The following is a 25,234-nucleotide window of genomic DNA, read 5'->3' on the forward strand; positions in this document are numbered from 1 at the left end:
CAACGTTTACTGACCAGGGATCCTTCCTTTCTGCCTTTGTCCTTCCCTCACTCACCAAGGTTCACAGGTAAACCATCCCACCCCAGAGAGCACCAAAAGAGCAGACTGCTACATTTTACTTTATTTTGCTTGTAAGGAAAACAATTGACTAAGTTGTCCCAAAAATGTTAGTGTTCACTGATCAAGGAGGAAATGAGGTCAGAAGGCAAACTTTTCACTTCCTCTCAAATATAAATTGCAAGTATCACAGAAAATTGTAACAACACATGCAACATGGCTGGTTTTCAACATACAGAGAGTCCAAGCAAGAAGACTGAGTACTGAAGATCTACAGAGGTCAGACTGGGGGCACTACTACAGAAAGTCTGAATCTATCCACGCAGTTTTTTCCTCCCACACTCCAGGCTCAACACTTCTTCCTGTTCCAAGGTGGCTTCTCCATATGCAGAAATCCAGGCTGTTCCATATATATTACTTGCCCAGCTGTGTTTCACGAGGCATCTCCACAAGCCAAGCCCCGACTCAAATTCTGTACAGGAAGTTCCCGTTGCTGTCAAAGAACTCTCGGCCCCTCTGCACTACTTTGCTGCTGAAGTTACCCGGCTCCTCTGCCTTCAACTTCTCCAGCTTCTGATCACTTGGCAATGCACCACTGCCAGTTCTTCTGGTGCTCTCAGAATCACTGGAGTACTTCTGTAGCTCTCTTGGATGACCTAGGGGTACAGCAACAGGCACAAAGCTCTCCTCCAGGTGCTGGATTTCTTTATTTCTTCCCTTCCATCTCCTTGGTGTATTTGTCCTGTGAGTGTCTGACTCTATCACTTTCAAAGCTGTGCTGTGATTCGCGTCTTTGGATGAGGCTTCATGCCCTGGCATAAGTAAAGAGCCTGATACAGAGTGGCCTGCAGGGAGCAGCTTTGAGGTATTTCCAGCGCCCCGGAGCTGCTGGAGAGAGTGGGCAAGCCCAGCTTTCTTAAGGACTTTTTGATCCTGCTTCAGCTTCTGCTCCAATGTGGGTACAAACTTGCTTTTTAAAACTCTTCGGATCACATCAGTGCTGACATTAAAGCCTTCAGCCAACCTGGGAACTGACCAGGACTCTGGAAATTCCTCACGTAAATACCTATGGGAAGAAGGAGCAGGTTTGCAAGTTGTAAAGAAGGCTCCTATCAGAATATCTAACTTGCAATATGTATTATAAAGAAGAGGGGTTGAGGCCTGGCATGGTGGCTCACACCTGTAATCCCAGAACTTTGAGAGGCCGAGATAGGCGATTCGCTTGAGCCCAGGAGTTCGAGACCAGCCTGGCCAATGTGGTGAAACCCAATCTCTACTAAAAATACAAAAATTAGCTAAGTGTGGTGGCTCACGCCTGTAATCTCAGCTACTTGGGAGACTGAGGCACAAGAATCGCTTGAACCTGGGAAGTGAAGATTGTAGTGAGCAGAGATTGCGCCACTGCACTCCAGCCTGGGCAACAGAGTGAGAATCTCTCAAAAAAACAAAAAAACAGGGCTTGAAAAACCGCAAATGTAGTCCCTATCTTGTGCTAGCTAAATGGCTGTGTTCCATTCCTGTGTGTCAAGAGCAACACCTGACCACTGTCAGTCAGGTCACTTCATTTCATATCAACTCAGCTCCTGTCACTGACATCTAATACCACATTAGGTCCTGGGGATGCAGAACTGACCTTCCCTTTACATAGTTTGGGAGTGGGGACAGACACAATGAATGACATTATGGTAAAGGTTATAGCACAGGATGCAAAGACAGCACCCCAGGAGGGAGACTCAGATATAGGGAATAAGAACACTTACAGCCAGGCCCAGGAATTGCTTCATGAAGTCCAAGCTAGAGTTGGTCTGAAAGGATGAAAGGAGTAATAAGCTGGCAGAAGGGAGGAGAGAAGGAGAGATGAAAGGTAATGATGATAAAGTGAACACTTGTGAAATGCAAAGTGGCACATCACCTTTGTTGGGAACAGCTCAACTGACAGTGAGGGTAAGAGGTAGATCACACTTAGGGGTCTGGAGTTTATCCCAAGGCAGGAGCAAGTCAAGGAAAAATTTTAAGCAGTGGAATGCCATGGATAAATTTTCATTTTGAAGTTCGACCTACAGCCTGGCACAGTGGCTCACTCCCAGCACTTTGAGAGGCTGACGCAGGGGGATTGCTTGAGCCCAGGAGTTCGAGACCAGCCTGGAAACACACTGAGATCCCATCTCTATTAAAAAAAGAAAAAAAGGAGTTCAACCTAGTGGTACTTTTTCAGTGACAAAAGTATAGGCAGAAAGATTGGTCAAGAGGCTTTTACAGTAATCCAGACAGTCTCAAGTGAGATAGTCAATGGAGCATAGGAGGAAAGTGAGTTGAGAAATATTTTAGAAAAGTCAAATAGTACAGGTTGGTACTAAGGGACTAAATATTGGGGGAAGAAGCATCAAGGTCAAGATTCAGGATTTTAGCTTGGGTAATTAATTAGTAGGTTATAGGAAAAACAGGAACAGAATGAAGTTGTCAGGGAACAACAATTAATTGTATTTTGTACATGTTGAGTTTGAGGAAACTGTGATATCCAAAACAGAGATATCTGGTACACAGTTGAATATATGCCTTTAGAGTTCAGGAAAAAAAAAACCATGAACTGGAGATGACAGATTTGGAAGTCATAAGCCAATAGCAGGGGTGACTGAGTGGCTAGCATCAGGCAGGGAAATATTCAGAGTGAGCTAAAATGACAAGGACACAACTCTAAGAAATAACAAGATTTAAGATATAGGAAGTAGAAGAGAAGCCCAGGAAGGAAACTCAGAAAAGCAGCCCTAGAAACAAAGAAACAAACAAACAAAAAATCAGAAGGGAATGGTACCCTGGAGTCAAGGGAGAAGAGAATTTTAAGAAAGCAGTTCACCATGGCACATGTACACCTATGTAACAAACCTGTACATTCTGCACATGTACCCCAGAACTTAAAGTAAAATTAAAAAAATAAAAATAAAGGCTGGGTATGGTGGCTCACACCCGCCTGTAATCCCAGCACTTTGGGAGGCTGAGGCAGGCAGATCACTTGAGGTCAGGAGTTCAAGACCAGCCTGGCCAACATGGTGAAATCCCATCTCTACTAAAAATACAAAAAGAAAAAAAAAAAAAAGAAAAAAAAATTAGCTGGGCATAGTGGTGTGCACCTGTAATTTCATCTACTCAGAAGGCTAAGGCACGAGAATCGCTTGAACCCAGGAGGCGGAGGTTGCAGTGAGCCAAGATCATGCCACTGCACTCCAGCCTGGCGACAGAGTAAGACTCCGGCTCAAACAAACAAACAAAAAAAAAAACGAAAAGAGAATCAGTGGCAATAAATAAATAAACATAGAGAGAGAGAGAGAAAAGAAAGCAGTTTCAGTTGGGTGCAGTAGCTTACACCTGTAATCCTAACACTTTGGGAGGCCAGGGCAGGCAGATCGCTTGAGCTCAGGAGTTGGAGACCAGGTTGGGCAACATAGCAAAATCCTGTCTTTATTTAATTATTTTTTTTTTAAATTTAAAAGGCAGTTTTTACAAGGGCAAATGCTGCTGAATTATTAACGAGGCTAAAGACTACAAAGTGTCACTTGAGCCTAGCACTGAGGAAGTCACTGATGGATTTAAGGAGAGCAGTTTTATTGCAGTGATACAAACAAAAACCAAGGGTAGGTACCCTGGGAACAAAAGAATGAGAGAGCGCTTTAGGTTGAGGACAGAGGTCCCTGAGTAAGCAGGGAGAAATATGACCTAAAGCATACAGAGAATTGGTCCCAGACAAGTGAAGGGCTCCCATTTCCTCTGAGATGGGAGTAGAGCATAAGTTTGAGAGTAGTGGGCAAAGAGGAAGACCAGGAAGCTCAAAGTTCATACTTATTGGACTGTTTTTTTCTCTTAAAAGGACATTTATTGACCACAAAAAAGGGAGATAAGTACAAAGGTGGAAGGTTTGAAAAAGCTATCGTTGAAGACAGGAGATAGAGGCCGGCATGGTGGCTCATGCCTGTAATCCCAGCACTTTGGGAGGCCGAGGTGGGTGGATCACCTGAGGTCAGGAGTTTGAGACCAGCCTGGCCAACATGGTGAAACTCTGTCTCTACTAAAAATACAAAAATTAGCCAGGTGTGGTGGTGCACACCTGTAATCCCAGCTACTCCGGAGGCTGAGGGCCAAGATCTCTTGAACCCAGAGGCAGAGGCTGCAGTGAGCTGAGATTTCGCCACTGCACTCTGGCCTGGGAAACAGAGTGAGACTGTCTCAAACAAAAAACAAACCCCAAAAAAGAGGAAATTAGACCTGACTGAGGACCCAGAAGGTGCTACAGGCTCACAAAATCTTGACCAGCTCTACAGAATCCCCTTTATTTTAAATTTCAATTCCAGAGTCATTCTGATGGAAATGAAAAATAGTACATAAGTACTATTTATGTACTAAGTATGTATTATGTATTAGTATTATGTACTAATGTGCCAAGTAGGGCTACTTAGCAATATTTATCAAAATGCAAACGCATTTGTCTTTTGACCTGGCAACCTTACTTCTGGGAATGTATATAACAAATACTCCTGGCAGGTATGTAGAATGATACATATACATAGTTATTCACTGGAGCACTATTAGTGAGCAACAGAAATGGAAACAACCCAACTAAATGCCCATAAGAAAAGACAGGTTAAATAATGCATTCTGGCCAGGCGTGGTGGCTCACGCCTCTAATCCCAGCACTTTGGGAGGCCGAGATGGGAAGATCAGTTGAGGCCAAAAGTTTGAGACCAGCCTGGTCATCATGGTGAGACCCCCATCTCTGTCAAATAAATAAATAGATAGGCCGGGCGCGGTGGCTCAAGCCTGTAATCCCAGCACTTTGGGAGGCCGAGACGGGTGGATCGCGAGGTCAGGAGATTGAGACCATCCTGGCTAACCTGGTGAAACCCCGTCTCTGCTAAAAAATGGCGAGCGCCTGTAGTCCCAGCTACTCGGGAGGCTGAGGCAGGAGAATGGCGTAAACCCGGGAGGCGGAGCTTGCAGTGAGCTGAGATCCGGCCACTGCACTCCAGCCTGGGCGACAGAGCAAGACTCCCCCTCAAAAATAAATAAATAAATAAATAGATAGGAGAAAAAATTGTTTAAATAAAAATTAAAAACCACTGTCATATACTGCCTCAAAAAAATATATTAACACCATCTATAAAAAAGAATTGAGGGCCAGGCACAGTGGCTCGCTCAGGGCATGGAGCCTGGATTTTGGTAGAGAAAAACTATTAAAAATAGTACAGCTGCAAACAGTGGCTCATGCCTGTAATCCCAACACTTTAGAAGGCTGAGGTGGGACGATCGCTTGAGCCCTGGAATTGTAGACCAGCATGGGCAACATGATGAGACTGTCTCTACAAAAAATAAAATTAACTAGGCATGGTGGCATGCACCTGTAGTCCTAGCTACTTGGGAGGCTGAAGTGGGAGGATTGCTTGGGCCCAGAAAGTAGAGGCTGCAGTGACCTGTGATCACACCATTGTACTCCAGCCTTGGCGACAGAGTGAGACCCCCATTTACCAAAAAAAAAAAAAAAAAACAGTACCCACAGGAGAGTGGGTGGGACAAATAATTCTCAATGCGTATACCATGTTATACTGTTAGGATGTTGAGCCATATGTAACACGTTACCTACTCAAAACAAAAAAACTTAAAATCTCTTTTAAGCTTTCCTAAATTATAGATCCTCTCTTCAGAAAAATCCACCTAACTATGGAAGCACCAGCATCCCTGTACCTTAGGTTGGGAACGTCATGATCTACATGCAGGGGTTAAATGTTGTGATGTCTGCAATTTACTATTTAGAAACTTCAGCAAAAATGAAACAACCACGTCATAACGTTAAAAACTACTAAAACCAGGCAGGGCGCAGTGGCTCATGCCTGTAATCCCAGCACTCTGGGAGGCAGAGGCAGGCGAATCACTTCACGTCAGGAGTTCGAGGTGATGGCGGAAACCACGTGTCTTTAAAAAACAAAACAATACACTATTAAATCTAGATGATGACAGGTTTAGGGAAGTTCGTTATATTACTCTACTTTTCTGATAATAAATTTCAATATTAAAAAATAAATGAAAATATAAAAGCAGTATCAAATAAGCCAAACCCGTGCTCTGGGCTCCAGTATCCTTCATTTCTTGTCACAGCAGACACAAACAAGGTACCCTGAGTCTTACCGGATCTGCTCCATGGCTTCCCGAGTCAGGGTTCTGGGCGGGGCACCAGGCGCCTCCATTTGCCTCCGAATTTTCTGGAATCGGATTGCTTTTTTCTGTCTTTTCAGGGTGCTGGGGGAAGAGAACCAATGGCAGAAGCCATGCGTGGAAGCAGAATGGATGTTTGAAGAGCCTCAGGCTAAATCATGGAGCGCCCAGCCCTCTTCTCTTTGATCGCAAGGGCAACCGGGCCGTGTTGCCGGCTTAGAGCTGCTCTGTACACCCATAAAGCTAACACCTAGAACAATAACTGCCTGTAAGCATGCCGAACTCTCTAAACTAATGATGAAATACGTCACTAATGAGGGGACCAGTGGTCCCTGGGGAGCTGAACACCTCACGCTGCGCGACTAACAACGGGTAAGAGGAAACAAGGGCCGCTGCGCAAGCAGCGGCAGGACACCCGGCGCCAAGCGGGCGAGGCCTGGGGCGCCGGGGCGCGAGGCCCAGCTTCAAGGTGAGGGCCCGAGGAGAAGCCGGTACCTCTCCACCTCCTGCAGCTCCCGTTCCTCCGGCTCCCAGTCGGAATCGGGGTCCGGCTCCCGGCCGATAGGGCCTGGGCCCGCCACCCCACGGGTCGCGAACCCACAGCGAGCGACGGCAGCGCAAACGCGCCCCCCCAGCAAGACACTCAGGGAAACCGCCATGTCGACGCAAACCAGCCTTCAGCAGTCGGCTACGAAACAGCAGCGGAAGTAGTCGGGTAAGGCCGGAAGTGGAAGGGGCGGGCCGGAAGCTGGGTAGTAGCAAGCATTTCCCTCTTGGTGGGCGTAAGATCTGGGCTCATGCTGCTCAGTGGCCCACCCTTCCTGGCTGTAGCTGTGGAGAGGGCTTGGCTGAAACGTGAGGGCCGAAATGAGGTACAGGACGCTCCTGGAAAACTGCATAAATTTTAATTAAAGTACGGATTCAGTTTCCAAGAGCCGTCCCTCCGCCCCAGCGACTCCCCAGGCCTGCCTGTCTCCGCCACCTTGGTGGGCAGGGCTTCCGCTCGGCAGTCTTCTGACGGCGACAGCCCAGTGCCTTGGGCACTCGGCTCCTCTGGGAAAGGGGATCTTTGTCTCCTGGATGACCTCCAGCCCCGGGCCGCACCTAGGGTTCAGACCCATCACCTAGCGATAAACCCAGGCTAAGCCTTGATGAGCAGAAATGAGTACATGGCTGGCCTTGGCGCCTCTTCATCTTCTAGTCTTTACTGATCCCCAGTTAATCTCAGGGTATTGAGGAATTCTTGGTGTCTTTATATTTTGCCTTTTACAAATGGGGTTCCTGGGCAGGGCTTTTCAAAGAGGAACTTGGTGGCAGTCTTTCATTTAGCAAAGATTGAATGCCCTTTGGAAACCCTTTGGAAACCTGGGGAGGTTCTCCAGGAGAGGTAGAGTGCTTCCCTCCTGCTTTTACCTGAACTGATTGATGTTGAGGAGTGCTCTGGAACGCTGCAGCACGGGTGCAGACGCAGGGCAGAGGGAAACCTTGGCTGTTCTGTGTTCAGAGTTTACCATGGAGGGCAAGGTGCATTCAGTCCATGAGTCAGATGCCACTCTTTCCGGTTGCAGAAGATAGCCCTGCTTTGGGGTTAAAGTGGGTGGCACTGATCCTGCCAGGACTCGGTTTATGGCTTCTAGCCTTCTGCTGGCTTGTCCTTCTGCAGTGGAAACATGGATGTCCCTGAGTTGGTACTCACAGAAGAGATTGGCTCACCTCTTTCCCAGCTGTGGCCCGATTACCAACACAGAGGAAGGGCATCCCATGCTTCCCTCCACTGTCTTTCCCACACTGTATTGTAATTGGTATAGTATGTCTTCTTGTCCATGTTCCTGTTACCTCTGTTGAGTGCTAGGACTGTATTTCTGCCATTTCTATCACCAGGGTCTAGTGTACAGAAAGGATTAAATAGGCCTGGTGCGGTGGCTCACACTTGTAATCCTAGCACTTTGGGAGGCTGAGTCGGGTGGATCACCTGAGCTCAGGAGTTCAAGACCAGCCTGGGCTAAATGGCGAAAACAAAAAATACAAAAGTTAGTCAGGCATGGTGGTGTGTGCCTGTAGTCCCAGCTACTCGGGAGGCTGAGGCAGGAGAATTACTTGAGCCTGTCAGCGGAGGTTGCAGTGAGGTGAGATCAAGCCATTGTACTTCAGCCTGGGCGACAGAGCGTGACCTTGTCTCAGGAAAAAAAAACAAAAGAAAAGAAAACAGAAAGGAGTAGATAAATGGGTACCCTAACTTCCTCATTCTTTTTTTTTTTTTTTTTTTTTGAGACGGAGTCTTGCTCTGTAGCCCGGGCTGGAGTGCAGTGGCCGGATCTCAGCTCACTGCAAGCTCCGCCTCCCGGGTTCACGCCATTCTCCTGCCTCAGCCTCCGGAGTAGCTGGGACTACAGGCGCCCGCCACCTCGCCCGGCTAGTTTTTTGTATTTTTAGTAGAGACGGGGTTTCACCATGTTAGCCAGGATGGTCTCGATCTCCTGACCTCGTGATCCGCCCGTCTCGGCCTCCCTAAGTGCTGGGATTACAGGCTTGAGCCACCGCGCCCGGCAACTTCCCCATTCTTACACCGGTGGAAGTGCCTTATATTTTGGGGGCATCCAAGCTCTATGCTTGCTAGTGGGATTTACACAGGTCAAAATGACCAAAGATGGTATTGCATACTTACGGCTAGTCAGCCTGATTCTGGCACTGGAAAAATAGCGCCTCCCAGCCTTCTTCACTGACAATGAACAGGAGTTGATGGCTGCCGGCTCTCCTGTCCAGGTGAAGTTCTTGGGCTGCAGATGGCACCGGGGAACATGTGGGATTACAGCATTCATGCTTGGCAGTGCCCCTAAGATCCTGGGGATCGATTTATGGGGCAGAACTGGATGCAGCAAATGAGGAGGGCCCTGCTCTGTGGCAGCCCCTCTTAGGAGCACAAATAGAACCAGACTCACAGGTTTCAGTTCCTGACTGCCCAGCCTGTCCTAACGAAATCTAGGCTAGAGGAGAAGAGCAGCCCCTTACCACATTTTTATGTGAGTTTGGATGGAGCGTTGGACGAAGGAGGTAACTGAAAAAAAATCTCTTCTAGGCCATGGCCACTATTTAACCAGATACTCCTTTGAGGTTCAACAAAAACAGTAAACCCAACAGGTTTGCTACTAGCCCAGGGAATAGTGAAAGCGGCAGCTCTTTTGTTGGCCCAAATCTGTTTACTTATCTCCCATTAGAGCCAGGGCACTGACAGTGCTAGGGAGAAAATTATACAGAAGCCACTGAGGGTGGTGGCCTTGTTATTTGTCAGTCATGAGTGTGGGGTTATTTGGGGACAGGAATATAGAGAGCAGGTTTCCTGTAAATGAGAAAGTTTGGAGCTGCACTTTGCTGGATGTTATATCTAAAACAAAGGAGCTTGGGAACAGACATAAAAGGAATCAACAGACCCTCTCCCAAGGTCCAGCTAGTGCACTCTGCTTTCCCAGGCTCCACTGACAGATACCATCACACAAACCTCCTTTGTTGAGACCACCACCATGTGTTGGGACGACAGCCCTTGTTCCCTTTTCCTCTGGGAGGCTTCACAGGGACCCTCACCCGACTCTCATGAAGTTTTTTCTGGCCCTGGGGGCCAGGGTGCTGCAGACGGGTGAGCTGCTCTACAATACCCAGGCTTCGGATGAGAGTCTCCCTTTGTAGCAGGGCCTTCATCCGCTCCAGCTCCTCCTCTTCCACAATTTGTTGAGGCCTCATGGTGTCCAGCTGTCCCGGCAGCAGCTACAAGGTGCATGAGAGATAAATGCAGGATCTCCAAGGATGAGTCCCAAATCATCGCCCAAACCATCGCCCAGGATGGCTGCAGGCCTCCTGCGCACTCTACCCTCATCCCTTCCCTGACCCAGGACAGTTCCTTTTGCTCTCCATTCTCTCACTTCATCTTCCAAAGGATCAGATTCAATTTACTGATTAGGAACTCCTATCTCTCTTGTGCATGGGGGGAGAGGACAGCAGAGATTCATTCCCCTCTCTAGTTGTCCCAACCCATTTTCCCGCAGAAAGATAAGAGCCACAAAACTCCCGGCACCTGTTTCTCCCAGCTGTGGTTCCTGTAAGCCAAGCGGGTGGAATGGCTCCGGAGCCCTGCCCTGGGTTGGCTTTTCTCCCCAGCTGATTCACCCTGGTTCTGGTCCTTGGCCTTTTGCCTCTTACTCCCCAAGGTCTCCTGCTGTTCCTGCTTAAGGCGGATCTCCTCCAGTTGCTGCCTGACAAGACACAGCAGCTTCAGACACTAGAGAAATGGTGTTGGGGAGAAGAGGGGTGAGGAAAAATGAGGATGGGGAAAGAGTAGGAAATTATAATCTGTTCTTAGGACTGATGGGAGAGCAATGATGGGGGAAGACAGGAAACCTACTAAACTGAAAAGAGTCACTAAGAGTCTGATAGGATTTATAGCTCCATTCCTCTGCTCAAGTGTCTGACTTCCTCTTCCACTGCTGGGAAGCAATGCAGCTTCAGGACTTGTCCCCACCTAGGTGTGCAGAGGAGAATGTCGGTCAAAAGTACCTGGCACACTCCTCTCTGGCCTTGGAAGCAGCAGTCTCCTGGAAGAGGGAGCCATTGTGCTTGAAGAAGCGGGCATACTTCTCTGTGTCAGGCCCAGGGTAGATCCGCCGGTATTTTCCCAGGTGAGAATCCTCATATTGTTCCTGGTCCAGCATTGCCACATGGGATGACTCAGTTTTTTCTTTCCTGTGGAAAGCAAGCTCAAGTGAGTCAGAGGAGAGCTGTGGGAATGTTCAGTAGGGAAAGGAAGACTGACTAAGGTTTGGAGCCCCTCCTGCTGGGTTCTTGACCTCCTGGGCCTATGCCCAAGTAGGGAAAGCTGCCAAGCCCATCTTTGGCAAGCCCCAAATGTGGGTAGCCATGAAAATAGGCTTGGGCCGGGTGCGGTGGCTCACGCCTGTAATCCCAGCACTTTGGGAGGCTGAGACGGGCAGATCGCGAGGTCAGGAGATCGAGACTATCCTGGCTAACATGGTGAAACCCCGTCTCTACTAAAAATACAAAAAATTAGCCGGGCATGGTGGTGGGTGCCTGTGGTCCCAGCTACTCGGGAGGCTGAGACAGGGGAATGGCGTGAACCCAGGAGGCGGAGCTTGCAGTGAGCCGAGATTGCGCCACCGCACTCCAGCCTGGGTGACAGAGCGAGACTCCGTCTCACAGAAAAAAAAGAGAAAAAAAAAAAAAAGAAAATAGTCTTGACTTCCAGAAATCTGATTTGCTTTTCTTTTCTTTTTTGAGACAGGTTCTTGCACTGTTGGCCCAGGCTGGAGTACACTGGCACAATCTCCTCTCACTACAACCTCTGCCTCCTAGGTTTAAGCAGTTCTCCTGCCTCAGCCTCCCAAGTAGCTGGGATTACAGGCATGCACCACCATGCCTGGCCAATTTTTGTATTTTTAGCAGAGACAGGGTTTCACAATGTTGGCAAGGCTGGACATCAAGTGATGCACCCACCTCGGCCTCCCAAAGTGCTGGGATTATAGGCATCAGCCACTGTACTCGGCCTGATTTTCATCTTAAGTGGAGAGGAGTCTACTTGTAAGCTAGCACTCCATTATCATAGTCTTTTAGGTTTCTGATTGTAAAAGTAACATATGTTTTGATATAAGTTTTCCATTTGGAAAAAAAAAAAAAGTGGCCAGGCATGGTGGCTCACACCTGTAATTCCAGCACTTTGGGAGGCCAAGGCAGGTGGATCACTTGAAGTTGGGAATTCGAGACCAGCCTGGTCAACATAGTGAAACCCTGTTTCTACTAAAAATACAAAAATTATCTGGGCATGGTGGTGTGTGCCTGTAGTCCCAGTTACTTGGGAGGCTGAGGCAGGAAAATTTTTTGAACCCAGGAGGTGGAAGTTGCAGTGAGCCAAGATCGCGGCACTGCACTCCAGCCTAGATGACAGAGTGAGACTAGTCTCAAATAAAAAAGAAAAGAAAAATAAAAAAGTAATATATGTTCATTACAGAAAATTTAGAAGAGTAGAAAGAAGATAAAGTCTCCCATAATCTTACTATGCAATTAGCCTGTTGATTATGAGCATGGATCTACGGCAGGACCTCCTGACTTTGAATCCTGGCTCTGCCACTCACTAGCTTGTGCGTCCATCTGTCCGTCCGTCCTTCCATTTTTTTTTTTTTTTTTTTTTTTGAGACAGAGTCTTGCTCTGTTGTCCAGGCTGGAGTGCAGTGGCACAATCTCAGCTCACTGCAACCTCCGCTTCCTGGGTTCAAGCAATTCTTCTGCCTCAGCCTCCTGAGTAGCTGGTACTACAGGCATACACCACCACGCCCAGCTAATTTTTGTATTTTTAGTAGAGATGGGGTTTCACCATTTTGACCAGGATGGTCTCGATCTCTTGACCTCCTGATTTGCCCGCCTTGGCCTCCCAAAGGGCTGAGATTACAGGCATGAGTCACTGTGCCTGACCGCTTGCTTGCTTTCTTTAAATGAAAATGAAATAATACAACAATATTTTTATTTTATTTTATTTTTTTTATTTTTATTTTTATTTATTTTTTTTTGAGACGGAGTCTTGCTCTGTCGCCCGGGCTGGAGTGCAGTGGCCGGATCTCAGCTCACTGCAAGCTCCGCCTCCCGGGTTTACGCCATTCTCCTGCCTCAGCCTCCCGAGTAGCGGGGACTACAGGCACCCGCCACCTCGCCCGGCTAGTTTTTTGTGTTTTTAGTAGAGACGGGGTTTCACTGTGTTAGCCAGGATGGTCTCGATCTCCTGACCTCGTGATCCGCCCGTCTCGGCCTCCCAAAGTGCTGGGATTACAGGCTTGAGCCACCGCGCCCGGCCTATTTTATTTTTTAATTTAATTTTTTGAAACAAGGTCTCACTCTATCGCCAGGCTGGAGTGCAGTGATGCAGTCTCAGTTCACTATAACCTCGGCCTACCAGGCTCAAGCCATCCTCTCACCTCAGCCTCCTGAGCAGCTGGGACCACAGGCGTGCACCACCATGTCTGGCTAATTTTTGTATGTTTTGTAGAGACAGGGTTTTGCATGTTGCCCAGACTGGTCTCAAACTCGTGAGCTCAAGTGATCCACCCACCTCGGCTTCCCAAAGTGCTGGGATTACAGGCATGAGCCACCACACCTGGCCACAACAATATTTTTAAATGGCTGCCTAGTACTGTAGTGTACGATTGTATTTTGTTTATTTAGTCCAGTACTGTTCAACCATTTTTCCTTATTGAAAGACACATTTCATGACCCTCAGGTACACAGTCCAGTCTTGTGGGAATAGCCAGTATATTTACAGTTCTACTTCACTCCCATTCATCACGCAGACATCTGAGTGCTTACGGTGTCCCAGGCCCTGTGGCTGTCATGGGGAATCAAACACACACTGCCCCCTGCATATTGGAATGCAAGTGGGAACAGCAATGTGATCATAGTGGTAACATACAGCTACTCAAATTCCTTTGTATGTATCATTAACAAATTACAATTTTAGTATTGGTAACCAGTTACCATGTTTGTAACTCATTTTACAAAGAAAACAACAATGGGTAACCAACACAGATGTAAATGATTCTCTATTATTGAATGACTAAACTGTTTTCTGTGTTTCTTTGTTACAAAGTTTCTCAGGAACTGGTTTCTAAAGGAGCTTTGTTAGAAAAACAAACCAGCTAATCAAACCACAGAAAGCTCATTATGTGCTAACATGGGAATGGTTCTAAAATACATTGCTAACCAGGATGCAGACAGTGTGAAAGTTATGCCTCTGTCTGGGTAGGCAGGGAGAAAAATATTTTGTATAAATACATATACATTAAATGCTTACTATATACACATGATAGTAGGAATGTTGATTGACTCCAGAGAGTAAAACTGAGTACCTGGAGGAGAAGGGGAGGAGAAAGACTATCCCCTGTATTTTTTAAATTTTGAACATATCTATGATACATGATTTTTTTTTTTTTTTTTTTTTTTTTGAGACCAGGTCTCATTGTGTCACCCAGGCTGGAGTGCAGTGGTGCAAACACGGCTCACTGCAGTCTTGACCTCCTGGGCTCAAGTAATTCTCCCACCTCAGACTCCTGAGTAGCTGGGAATACAGGCACGCCACCATGCCCAGCTAATTTTTTAATTTTTAAATTATTATTCTTTTGTTTCTTTTTTGTGTTTTAGGTACAGAGTCTCACATGTTGCCCAGTCTGGTCTTGAACTCCAGGGCTCAAGCAATCCTCTTGCCTCGGCCTCCCAAAATGCTGAGATTACAGATATGAGCCACCAAGCCTGGCCCTGAGATTTTTTAAATGCAAATATGAACATATTATCTATGCAAAAAGTTGTTTTTGATAGCAAATCAGCCCCAGGCCACATTCTCCATCTAAAGGAGGACTTTTAGTCTCAGGAATAATGAAGAACTAAACACATGCCAGACACCTAGCACACCTCGATTCTCGTGGCTGTTGGTAGCACTGGAAAAGCCGTTCCTTGATTCGCCGCTTATCCTCCTCCATCACCTTCCGTTTGTCACAGCCCCGGAGGTTGACAAGGGTCATAGCATCACAGAGAAGTGCATCCTTTACCTCTTGATCAAGGCGTGAGTCAGTGGTAAAGCTTGGAGAATGGTTTACCTGCCAGGAAGAGTCATTATACACCCTTTTCCCCTACCACCTGAGCAGGTGGTGGCCTCTTGCAGGCATAACTAGAGGGTCTGAGATATTCCTCTCCCATGGCCTCAGCCAGGGAGGCTGGATGCTCTGACTTCCAAGGCCACAAAACTCTGCCATAGAGATCTCCAATTCATAGACCAGTGAGAGCAAATCAGCTGGCCTGCCTCTCAAGATAGTGTGTCCCTAAAAACTTACATTAGGGCACTGGGGATCCCAAACCTGCATTCCTATGGTAGAGGCCAAAAACCCCCAAGATTTGACTCAGCAGGTCAAAAGGGTAGAGATCTTATGCCTTCTGCTGATTCCCACCCACCCCAGGGCTTTCACATCTCCCATTCTGTGTTCCACCACCTGAGTATACCCCTGTCCCAGGTGTCCTATTCAAGGAGGCCTCTGGACCTTGGTTTTGCAAAGCCTAGGAGATAATCCTCACCTCTAGTAGCCAGGGCTTCAACTTGTGGTCCAGCAAGATGTCAAAACCAAGGATCTCAAAACAGGCACATGTACCTCCATTCAGATACTGGGGAAAACAGGTTCGGTAGTTGTGGCGTAGAACAGAATGGGCTGAGATGATGGTTTTGATGATGATGTCCTCGATGTCCCCCCACAGCTCTCCAGGGTTGTAGCTGTGCTCTTGCAGCCAGATGTTGAGTGTCGACAGCTTCCTGCAAGGCCCAGTGCTCAGAGGAAGGCCAGTTTCTAGGCCACTGGGGCCAGGCTGTAGGCAGGAGGCTCCCTCACACTAACCCTAATTGCATGCCTGGGCTTTGAAGGGCTGCTAGCAGTTTGGAGCAGGGACTACTTACCAGGGTGGGGTTTGGGGCTGCACTTAGAGCTCCAAAGTGCAGGCACAGGACAGGGTCTATAAAGGCTGAGTTTCCCTGGGCAATTAGCCTCCCAAGAGCCAGCTCGGTTTCATGGGCTACTGGGACTATGGGGCTAAGCGGCAGAGGAAGCAGGAGAAAACAGAGTAGCAAGTACCTCTTACTGCCCACAGCACCATCCCGGACAAAATTCTCATTGTGTTTGTTGATAGCATAGTTGGTCAGGTGCATGCAGACATTGTCCTGCAGAGAGAGAGTGGCCCTGTGGTCTCAGACTGCATGTGGCCGTCCTCTCCAGCCCTTCATTGCCTTCTTACTCCCCACCCCTCCCAAGGATCTCTTGTCTCCTGTCTCTCTCCATCAGAGGACTGCTATTCTGGACGATCCTGGGGCAGAGGGTGTGCTGGGCTCCTCCAGGTGCTGACCTTTTCTCATTTACCACCTACCAAACACTTGCCTCCCAGCTAGATACTGCAGCTCTTGCTGACCTCATTCCTTGTTCTTTGGTGACAGTGACAAACCTCTCTACCATGTTTCTCTAGAGAACCTCAGCACTCATAGTGGTGGAAAAGAAGAGTGCTTCCCAGTCCCCTTACCAGGTTGTTATGGCTGGGCTCCACATAGGGCGTGGTGGCAAAACGGGCCAGGCCCTCCTCATACATGAAGATCCGGAGAGGATCACAGGATGTGATTAGGACGTAGATTCGCATATCAAACTTGAAGCCATCAATGAGGAAGGGCTGGTAGCACGCAAACCCATGAGGGAATAATAACGTGTTTGAAGTGCCTACTATGAGCTGTTGTAAGTGCTTCACATACACAGCTCATTAAATTTCCACAATAACCATGTAAAGTAGTTACTGTTATTACTCCCACTTAATAAATGAGGAGAGGCCAGGTGCGGTGGCTCATGCCTATAATCCCAGCACTTTGAGAGGCTGAGGAGGGTGGATCACGGGGTGAGGAGTTCAAGACCAGCCTGGCCAAGATGGTGAAACCCCGTGTCTACTAAAAATACAAAAATTAGCTGGGCGTGGTGGTGGGTGCCTGTAATCCCAGCTACTTGGGAGGCTGAGGCAAAGAATTGCTTGAACCTGGGAGGTGGAGGCTGCAGTGAGCCAAGATCGTGCCACAGCACTCCAGCCTGGGCAACACAGCGAGACTCTGTCTCAATCAATCAATAAAGAGACAGAGGCACAGAGAGGGTAAGAAACTTGCCCAAGGTCACTTATCTGGGAAGTGGAAAGCTGAGATTCAGCCCCAGGCAGGCTGGTTCTGAACCATGGCTGAATACTGCTTCCAGGAAAAAGGGGCTAGTGGGAAGGGTAGAAGCCTAAGACCAGCTTCCTTCCTGGCTTTTGGGAGAGACGAGGCAGCCCAGTGCTTAGTGTTGGGGAAGGCTGATGGTCCTGAGGCATCCTTCACCTTGGAGATGTATTGCTGGCAGATCATATGCTCTCCTGGCTTGATCTCCCGGGGATTTCGGGTAATGAAGATGCCACGTCCCTGACAGCCACTGTCTGGCTTGCAGATATACGTGCGGGCTTTTCGCTGACGACCGTAGGACTGGAAGTCCCCGTAGCTATGTGTAGAGAAGGCCTGGTCAAAAGGTTTCTGTGTATCATGGGTTTCCCACGGCCCCATGGAGCTCTTCCTGCTATCTAGTCCATGCTCTTCCTGGAACACTCAGTCTCAGACCCTCTTTTCTTGGACCAGCTGAAACTTTTTCGTTCCACTTCCATCCCTCTGAGACATTCCTAGGTCACAAGACCAGAGCCTGGAGGAAACTCTGAGAATGACCCTTTTCCTCCCCCTGGTATCTCAGCATGGGAAGCCAGACCCACTCACTCTGCGGGGAGGCACCAGGTGCGGGGGAAGATGTTGTATTCAGAGGGATAGAGTTTGTGCATGCGGTTGAGGTTCCGAGCCAGCAGATCTTTGCGGCAGATTTCTGTCATGCCAGGGAAGTGGTTGATTTTCTGAAACACAGCCAGTTAGTACGAGCCCCCAGAGTAAGTGGCAGTTCCGAGCACCTGGGCATCCCAGGAAGCAGTGGAGGAGGATTGGGAAGGTTAAGGGAGAAGTCACAGTGGAGGTAGGCACTGCACCGAGGACCCCAAGGGCAAAAATAGGAAGATTCCTTAAGGCAGATGAGAAAACCTTCTGTGACTCCTACCCAACACACACATCCACACTGAGCTCAGCAAATGAGGGGCAGTGAGAAAGGATGTACCTAGCCAAGACTGTGGCTTCCAAAGTCCACCTTCTAACATCCCTCAGACCCCCAGGCCTAGTCCTCTAACAATAACTAATGCATGATAGCACAAAGAAGACAATGAGACGAAAGCATTTCCCAAAAGACACAAAAGAGAAAAGGAAACTAAGAACCAGCCCCAAGGAATGTGGTGCCATGGCACCCACAGAGGGTGTGGCATCGCCCTGGTGCCTACCAGAAACCCCTGGCTGCTCTGTCCTGCCAGGTGGGTGGCAGCATCTGGCATGCCACCAAGCAAAGAACAAATAATGAAATAGGATGTGCCCCCCAGACACTTCCTTCAGGTAATTCCAGAGACCCAGGAGGAGAATCTTTCCATTGGAAAAGAATACCCTGGGGGTGGTCTTTCCTGTCTGCACAGGGGGACAATCACAAAGTGCTCTCTCACTGGCTTTCCCAATCACTGGCTGCACTCACTGTATGAACTTAGTATTTCTCACTCTCCATGTCCCAACCAAGGGATATCTGCTGCTCAGGGCTGTTCTTGAGGATTTAATGGGCTAATAATATAAAAGCATTTAACACAGGGTCTGTTGTACAGTAAGTCCTCAATGAATGCTGCTAATAATTGTTATCCTCATCCCATTTTGTTTTTTTTTTCCCCTTCCCTGAGACAGGGTCTCCCTCTGTCGCCCAAGCTGGAATGCAGTGGTGTGATCTCAGCTCACTGCAGCCTCTGCCTCCCAGGCTCAAGAGATCCTCATGCCTCAGACTCCCAAATAGCTGGGACTAAAGTCATGCACCACCATGCCTGGCTAATTTTTTTATTCTTTTTGTATTTTTGGTAGAGACTGTTGCTGGTCTCAAAGTCCTGAGTTCAAGCAACCTGCCCACTTTGGCTTCCCAAAGGGATTTTAGGCATGAGCCATTGTACCCAGCCTGCTATCCTCATTTTACAAATGCCTCTCCTTTGGAACTTTTTTTTTTTTTTTTTTTTTGAGATGGAGTCTCGCTCTGTTGCCCAGGCTGGAGTGCAATGATGCAATCTTGGCTCACTGCAATCTCCTCCTCCCAGGTTCAAGCGATCCTCCTGCCTCAGCCTCCTAAGTAGCTGGGATTACAAGTGTGTGCCACCACACCTGGCTAATTTTTGTATTTTTAGTAGAGATGGGGTTTTACCATGTTGGTCAGGCTGGTCTTGAACTCCTGACCTCGTGATCAGCCTGCCTCGGCCTCCCAAAGTGTTAGGATTACAGGCGTGAGCCACCATGCCCGGCCTTGTTTTTTTATTTTTAAAACAGGGTCTCACTCTGTCACTAGCCCAGGCTGGAGTGTAGTGGCATGATCTCTACTCATTGCAACCTCCACCTTCTGGGTTCAAGTGAACTCCTGACCTGAAGTGATCCACCCGCCTCGGCCTCCCAAAGTGGTGAGATTACAGGTGTAAGCCACCACGCCCAACCTCCTTTGGAGCTTCTTGAGAACTTCTAGCACTTGCTTTCTCTCTTGGGCACCTCTCCCAAGACTAGTCGTGGGACAGGTTTTAATTTCCTCAACTTCCTGCCTGGCTTCCCCAAAGAATAAGCCTGCAGACCCTTTTAAATTATTTTATTGCTGATCACCACAAACACCCAATTAGAGGATAATAAAAATATCACAAGGCAGTTCTATTCTTGTGGACCCCAGTGGATCATTCCTGAATTTCTTGCCACCAGGCAGGATCCTGCAGTCTCCTAATGGATGTGGAATGTTAAGCTAAGTTGCTTAGAAGTCTGGATCATTCAGCTGGCCCTGCTGTTAGCTCTGAAGCTGCCTCCCATTATTCTCCCTAAGATGAGCTCACCCACCCTGGAGAGGGCCAGCTACACACAGATGCCACCAAGCAAAGCACAAATAATGAGATAGGATGTGCCCACCAGACACTTCCTTCCGGTAATTCTGGAAACCCAAGATCTCCAAGAGGAGATCTTTCTATTGGAAAAGAAGACCCTGGGGGTGCTCTTTCCTGTCTGCACAAGGGGACAGCCACAAAGAGTAGCAGTCTTGGGTGCCTGGGCAAGGAGGTGGGAAAAGTCATTCTGGGGCCCTAGCCCCTGTAGGCTCTCAGGCCAGGAGATGGGTACCTGAAACCTCTTCATGTCCATGACTCGTTCCAGCGAGACAGAGCAGTCTGTCCAGTACAGAGTCCATTCTTCATCCTCCCCCACCTCCTTCAGGCCACACATTTGGGCTGCCCGACGCACTGCAGAGACAGGGAGATCAGTGGTGCCAGCATGGACACCAGCAACTAGCCCTGGAACTGTGTAGCTGGGTCAGGTAAGGTATACACCTGACCTGAGGGCAGGTTGAAGAGGGAGGTAGTTCTCGCCTCAGCCCCATACTTTAGTTACCACATGGCAATTTCAAGTTCTTAGGGGCTGTTTGGGCCCTTCCAAAATACCTAGCAGAGAAAACTAGAACCTGGTTTTCTGTTTGTTTTTTTGAGACAGAGTTTCTCCCTTGTTGCCCAGGCTGGAGTGCAATGGCGCCGTCTCTGCTCACTGCAACCTCCGCCTCCCAGGTTCAAGCGATTCTCATGCTTCAGCCTCCCCAATAGCTGGGACTACAGGAGCCCACTAACACACCTGGGAAATTTTTGTATTTTTAGTAGAGACGCGGTTTTACCATGTTGGCCAGGCTGGTCTTGAACTCCTGACCTCAGGAGATTCGCCCGCCTTGGTATCCCAAAGTGTTGGGATTACAGGCGTGGGCCACCGTGCCTGGCTGCTCCTGTCAGTCTTATCCCTCAATCAGGGATGTTTGTGGCTTGGAGAGCCGCCTATAGGTAGGGGCCACACTGGCACTTCATATTCCACACTTGGGTGGCTCCTTATAAAGATGCCAGAGGGAATATTAGGGGAAGGACCTAGCTGGAGATTTTCTTTTTTTCTTAATTGTTGAAGTCTCTTCAAATCTTCCTTGAAAAAACTTTTAAGCTTGTCTCATCACTGGTAAAATCTGGGAAGGGTCTGGCATGGTGGCTCCTGCCTGTTATGCCAGGTCTTTGAGAAGCTGAAGTTGGAGGATCACTTGAGCCCAGGAGTTCAAGACCAGCCTGGGCAACATAGCAAGACTCTGTCTCTACAAAACATTTAAGAATTAGCTGGGCAGGCTGGGCACGGTGGCTCACGCCTGTAAACCCGGCACTTTGGGAGGCCGAGGTGGGTGGATCACCTGAGGTCAGGAGTTTGAGACCATCCTGGCCAACATGGAGAAACCCCGTCTCTCCTAGAAGTACAAAATTAGGTGTGGTGGCACATGCCTGTAATCCCAGCTACTTGGGAGGCTGAGGCAGGAAAATCACTTGAATCTGGGAGGTGGAAGTTGCAGTGAGCTGAGATCACACCATAGCATTCCAGCCTGGGCAACAAGAGTGAAACTTGGTCTCAAAAATAAATAAATAAATAAATAAATAAATAAATAAATAAATAAATAAAAAGAGTTAGCTGAGCATAGTGGTGCAGGCCTGTAGGCCCAGCTACTGGGAAGCTCAGGTAGGAAGATGGCTTTGAGCTCAGGTGTTCAAAGCTGCATTAAGCTATGATTGCAATACTGCACTCCAGCCTGGATGACAAAGCAAGACTGTGTCTCAAAAATAAACAAATAGAATCTGGGAAGGGTGGGCAGTGGTGAGTGGTGGCTCTTGGACTTTTTTTTTTTTTTCTTGTTTACTGTGAAGATACCCTCCCTAACACTGAGACTGCCTGGAACAGCAATGTCTCAGCTGCCAGTGTCTGAGGCAGAGGACACCTAGGAAGCTCAGTACAGGTTATAGGCAAGCCTGCCAGCCCCCAGGGGCTGGAAGCCTGATCGGGGGTCCATTCCAGAAGAAGAGCAGCAGCTGTAGGCACCCTGTTATGTGCCATAGTGTGAGCGACGGGCTGGGTTCTCACCACTCTCATACTTGCAGTTGGTCAGGTTGATGGCCAGGGATCTAGAATGGAGGAATAGCATAAATCAGGCAGAGTGGGAGGGAAGGACAGGCACCCAGACGAAGAGACATCCAACAAATTCACAACACAATTCTTTTTCTCTAGAAGCCGCTTAAAAGAAAGACCAGGACGATATAAACAGGCTGGGATTCCAAAATGAACCAGCCTAAATAGTTCTGAATTTTGTTTCTGTTGTATCAAAGGGTTAATGATGCTCCAGCATTTCCTGTCCTCTTTTATAGGCTAAAGGGAAGATCTTAGATCCCAGCTCCCCCAAATGTTGAAGGGAGGCCAATGGGTGACTCCCTGGAGCTGGGCAGTTGAGGGGATCTAGGGAATAGTTACCTGCGTTTCCGCCTTCTCTTCCTCCTCCCAGCTTCTAAGTCGCCTGTGTCAACTGGGACTATGACTTTCTTCGGAATTTTTGTGGCTATAATGGGTGAGGGAACCCCATTTTTAAATGCCTTATAGTCAGCTTTTAAGAGAGCCTGCTGTGAAGAGTTAGAGGGGATGGTAGCTTCCTCTTTAACACATTTCTCAGATTCCTTTTCCTCAACATAGTCTTCCTCTGATTTGCTGGTCCTACAGGTACTCGGCTCCATTCTCTCAGATTCTGAGGGGTTGGGAGGTGGGAATGAAGTGTATATCAGACCTCCCTCAGGCCCTAGAAGGCCTGAAGGAATCCACCAGAATGACCTTCATGCTGTTTTAAAGGAATGTTGCTGCCCCTTCAGGACAAAACAGTTTCACTGAGGAATGGGATGTGTCCAGGTAGGTGGAGGTGCATGGGAGTGGAAGATACCAGTGAGATGTGGACTCCCTGATGACAAGCCCCAATCATCCAGGATCACACTGGATCATACAATGCACAGAGGTGCCTTCAGTAGTTGGACACAGATGGTACAGGCCATGACCATGGCTCTTTTGTACCTGATTGGGAAAGAGGATGGCTGGGAGTGCTGGGGGGACCTTCGCTTGAAAATACAGCTGAATCGGCCAGGCGCGGTGGCTCATGCCTGTAATCCCAGCACTTTGGTAGGCTGAGGTGGGTGGATCACGAGGTCAGGAGATGGAGACCATCCTGGCTAGCACGGTGAAACCCCGTCTCTACTAAAAATGCAAAACATTAGCTGGGCATGGTGGCACGTGCCTGTAGTCCCAGCTACTGGGAAGGGTGAGGCAGGAGAATAGCTTGAACCCGGGAAGCAGAGGTTGCAGTGAGCCGAGATCGCGCCACTGCACTCCAGCCTGGGCAACAGAGCGAGACCCCATCTCAAAAAATACAATACAATACAATACAATACAATACAATACAATACAATACAATACAATACAATACAGCTGAAGGCCGGGCGCAGTAGGTCACGCCTGTAATCCCAGCACGTTGGGAGGCTGAGGCGGGTAGATCACTTGAGGTCAGGAGTTGGAGACCAACCTGATCAACATGGCGAAACCTAGTCTCTCCTAAAAATACAAAAATTAGCTGGGCGTGGTGGTGCGTTGCCTGTAGTCCCAGCTACTCGGGAGGCTGAGGCAACAGAATCACTTGAATTTGGCAGGTGGAGGTTGCAGTGAGCCGAAATCACACCACTGCACTCCAGCCTGGGCGACAGAGCAAGAGTCTTTAAATAAATAAATAAATAAATAAAATAAAATACAGCTGAAGACCAAAAGCCCCCTACGCTGGCCCTTTCCCTGTCCCAGGACTCATTTTCTGCACGTGTACACATTAGGGACAGGCACCCGATGGCTAAGACCCTTTGGGCTGTGACAGTGGAGACTGCCCACCCATGGTTCCGAGGAGAGCTGAGGGACTGCTGGGTCCGCCCCTAGCGGCCTGGGGCTGCACTCAGCTGGCCGCTCATGTCCCCTCTTCCCCCGGCTCCAGTTCTCCCTGGGCGTTTCTGGGCGTCCGGAACCGCCTCCTCGTTTCACAGGACTGGCTGTCCCCACGATCGCGAGGGGGAACCTCCTCCCCCGCAGGGGTTCACTCCTAGCTCCCGGCGGCCGTGGCGGCCGCAGCAGGAGCAGCGCTTCCTTAAGCAAGCCAGTGGCCGCCGCCGTTGCCATGGACACGAGGGCAGCCCCCATTGGAGAAGCGTTCTGGGGGCGGGGCCTCCCCGCAGCCACACCTACTTGGGCGCCGGCCGAGGCCACCTTGGGCGGGGCGGTAACAGCATTTGCCCTTTGGAGCTGGCCAGCTTCGAGGCCAGATTCCTCCGCTGCATCATGGGACTTGCAGCCCTCCCGCTTCGTAGCCAGTTCTCACTGCACTCCCATCTTTCCCTAAACCCCGGGTCAAGGAATTTGGCCAAGCGTATGATCAGGACAAAGAGCTGTTTGCCTTCCCTCAATTCTTTTTTTTTTTTTTTTTTTTTTTTTTTTTGAGATGGGGTCTTGCTGTGTCACCCAGGCTGGAGTGCAGTGGAATGCACTATCATAGCTCACTGCAGCCGGGACCTCCTAAGCTCAAGCAATCCTCCTGCCTCAGCCTCCCCAGTAGCTGTGACTACAGGAGCGCGTCACCACACCGGGCTCAATTCTTTAATAACTCTTAAGTTTAGCTAGAACAGCCTATGCATTCAAGAGTGACAGCTGGCCGGGCGCAGTGGCTCAAGCCTGTAATCCCAGCACTTTGGGAGGCCGAGACGAGCGGATCACGAGGTCAGGAAATCAAGACCATCCTGGCTAACACGGTGAAACCCCGTCTCTACTAAAAAATACAAAAAACTAGCCGGGCGAGGTGGTGGGTGCCTGTAGTCCCAGCTGCTCGGGAGGCTGAGGCAGGAGAATGGCGTAAACCCGGGAGGCGGAGCTTGCAGTGCACTCCAGCCTGGGCGACAGAGCCAGATTTCGTCTCAAAAAAAAAAAAAAAAAAAAAGAGTGACAGCCATCGTAAGGCCATGTGCCTTTCAAGGCTTTCCCTCTGGTGGACTGAGATAGCTCCATTGAGGAATAACAAAACCTCCTTATCACAGTGCTCCTTCACTGCCACCTTCTCTTCCTGACATCCACCCACTTTGATTTCTGCTCACCACCTCCACCCAACTCAGCTCAACTTGTCACCCTAAAATTATACTGTGTGGCTAAATCTAGAGAACACTTAAAAATACATGAACTTTTAAAAAAGTATTATTATTTTATTTTTTTGAGACAGAGTCTTGCTTTGTAGCCCAGGCTGGAGTGCAGTGGTGTGATCGCAGCTCACTGCAACTTTACTTAGCCTCCCAGGCTCAATCCTCCCACTTCAGCCTCCCAAGTTGCTGGAGCTACAGGTGCCCACTACCATGC

At 48.8% G+C, this 25,234-nt stretch overlaps 2 protein-coding genes across 3 annotated transcripts; both read right to left on the reverse strand.

Annotated features, from left to right (window-relative positions):
* Window positions 1–103: 103 nt before the first annotated feature.
* On the reverse strand, window positions 104–7,105 carry NGRN (neugrin, neurite outgrowth associated). The gene is made up of 3 exons (XM_007990401.3): window positions 6,751–7,105; window positions 6,229–6,339; window positions 104–1,123 (listed from the first exon to the last, which is right to left on the reverse strand). The coding sequence occupies exons 1-3, from the start codon at window positions 6,912–6,914 to the stop codon at window positions 523–525; spliced, it is 876 nt and encodes a 291-aa protein (XP_007988592.1). The 5' UTR covers window positions 6,915–7,105; the 3' UTR covers window positions 104–522.
* A 38-nt stretch (window positions 7,106–7,143) lies between these two features.
* On the reverse strand, window positions 7,144–24,770 carry TTLL13 (tubulin tyrosine ligase like 13). Of its 2 annotated transcripts, XM_037987682.2 has the most exons (14): window positions 22,289–24,770; window positions 21,905–21,945; window positions 20,096–20,214; window positions 17,606–17,736; window positions 17,183–17,339; window positions 16,354–16,497; window positions 15,915–16,000; window positions 15,367–15,598; window positions 14,710–14,894; window positions 10,801–10,986; window positions 10,322–10,499; window positions 9,835–10,014; window positions 8,921–9,032; window positions 7,665–7,912 (listed from the first exon to the last, which is right to left on the reverse strand). In XM_037987682.2, the coding sequence occupies exons 1-14, from the start codon at window positions 22,543–22,545 to the stop codon at window positions 7,665–7,667; spliced, it is 2,256 nt and encodes a 751-aa protein (XP_037843610.2). In that variant the 5' UTR covers window positions 22,546–24,770. The 2 variants fall into 2 exon arrangements, with proteins under 2 accessions (XP_072869108.1, XP_037843610.2); XM_073013007.1 differs by lacking the exons at window positions 20,096–20,214; window positions 21,905–21,945; window positions 22,289–24,770 and adding an exon at window positions 7,144–7,359 and having other exon boundaries at window positions 7,669–7,912; window positions 17,606–19,821.
* Between the last annotated feature and the right edge of the window lie 464 nt (window positions 24,771–25,234).

This window comes from Chlorocebus sabaeus, chromosome 29 (assembly GCF_047675955.1).
Source record: "Chlorocebus sabaeus isolate Y175 chromosome 29, mChlSab1.0.hap1, whole genome shotgun sequence".
NCBI lineage: Eukaryota > Metazoa > Chordata > Mammalia > Primates > Cercopithecidae > Chlorocebus > Chlorocebus sabaeus.

Excerpts from the sequence above, each read along its gene's own strand:
- TTLL13 (XM_037987682.2), bottom strand. The coding sequence starts at position 22,545 with ATGGAGCCGAGTACCTGTAGGACCAGCAAATCAGAGGAAGACTATGTT. Across the intron at positions 17,340-17,605 it reads ACCTGGTGCCTCCCCGCAGA|CTACGGGGACTTCCAGTCCT; the intron begins GTGAGTGGGTCT and ends CTCTACACATAG. Across the intron at positions 14,895-15,366 it reads TGAAGCCCTGGCTACTAGAG|GTAAACCATTCTCCAAGCTT; the intron begins GTGAGGATTATC and ends TCTTCCTGGCAG.
- NGRN (XM_007990401.3), bottom strand. The coding sequence starts at position 6,914 with ATGGCGGTTTCCCTGAGTGTCTTGCTGGGGGGGCGCGTTTGCGCTGCC. Across the intron at positions 6,340-6,750 it reads GAGCTGCAGGAGGTGGAGAG|CACCCTGAAAAGACAGAAAA; the intron begins GTACCGGCTTCT and ends CTCTTCCCCCAG. Across the intron at positions 1,124-6,228 it reads GAAGCCATGGAGCAGATCCG|GTATTTACGTGAGGAATTTC; the intron begins GTAAGACTCAGG and ends TTCTTCCCATAG.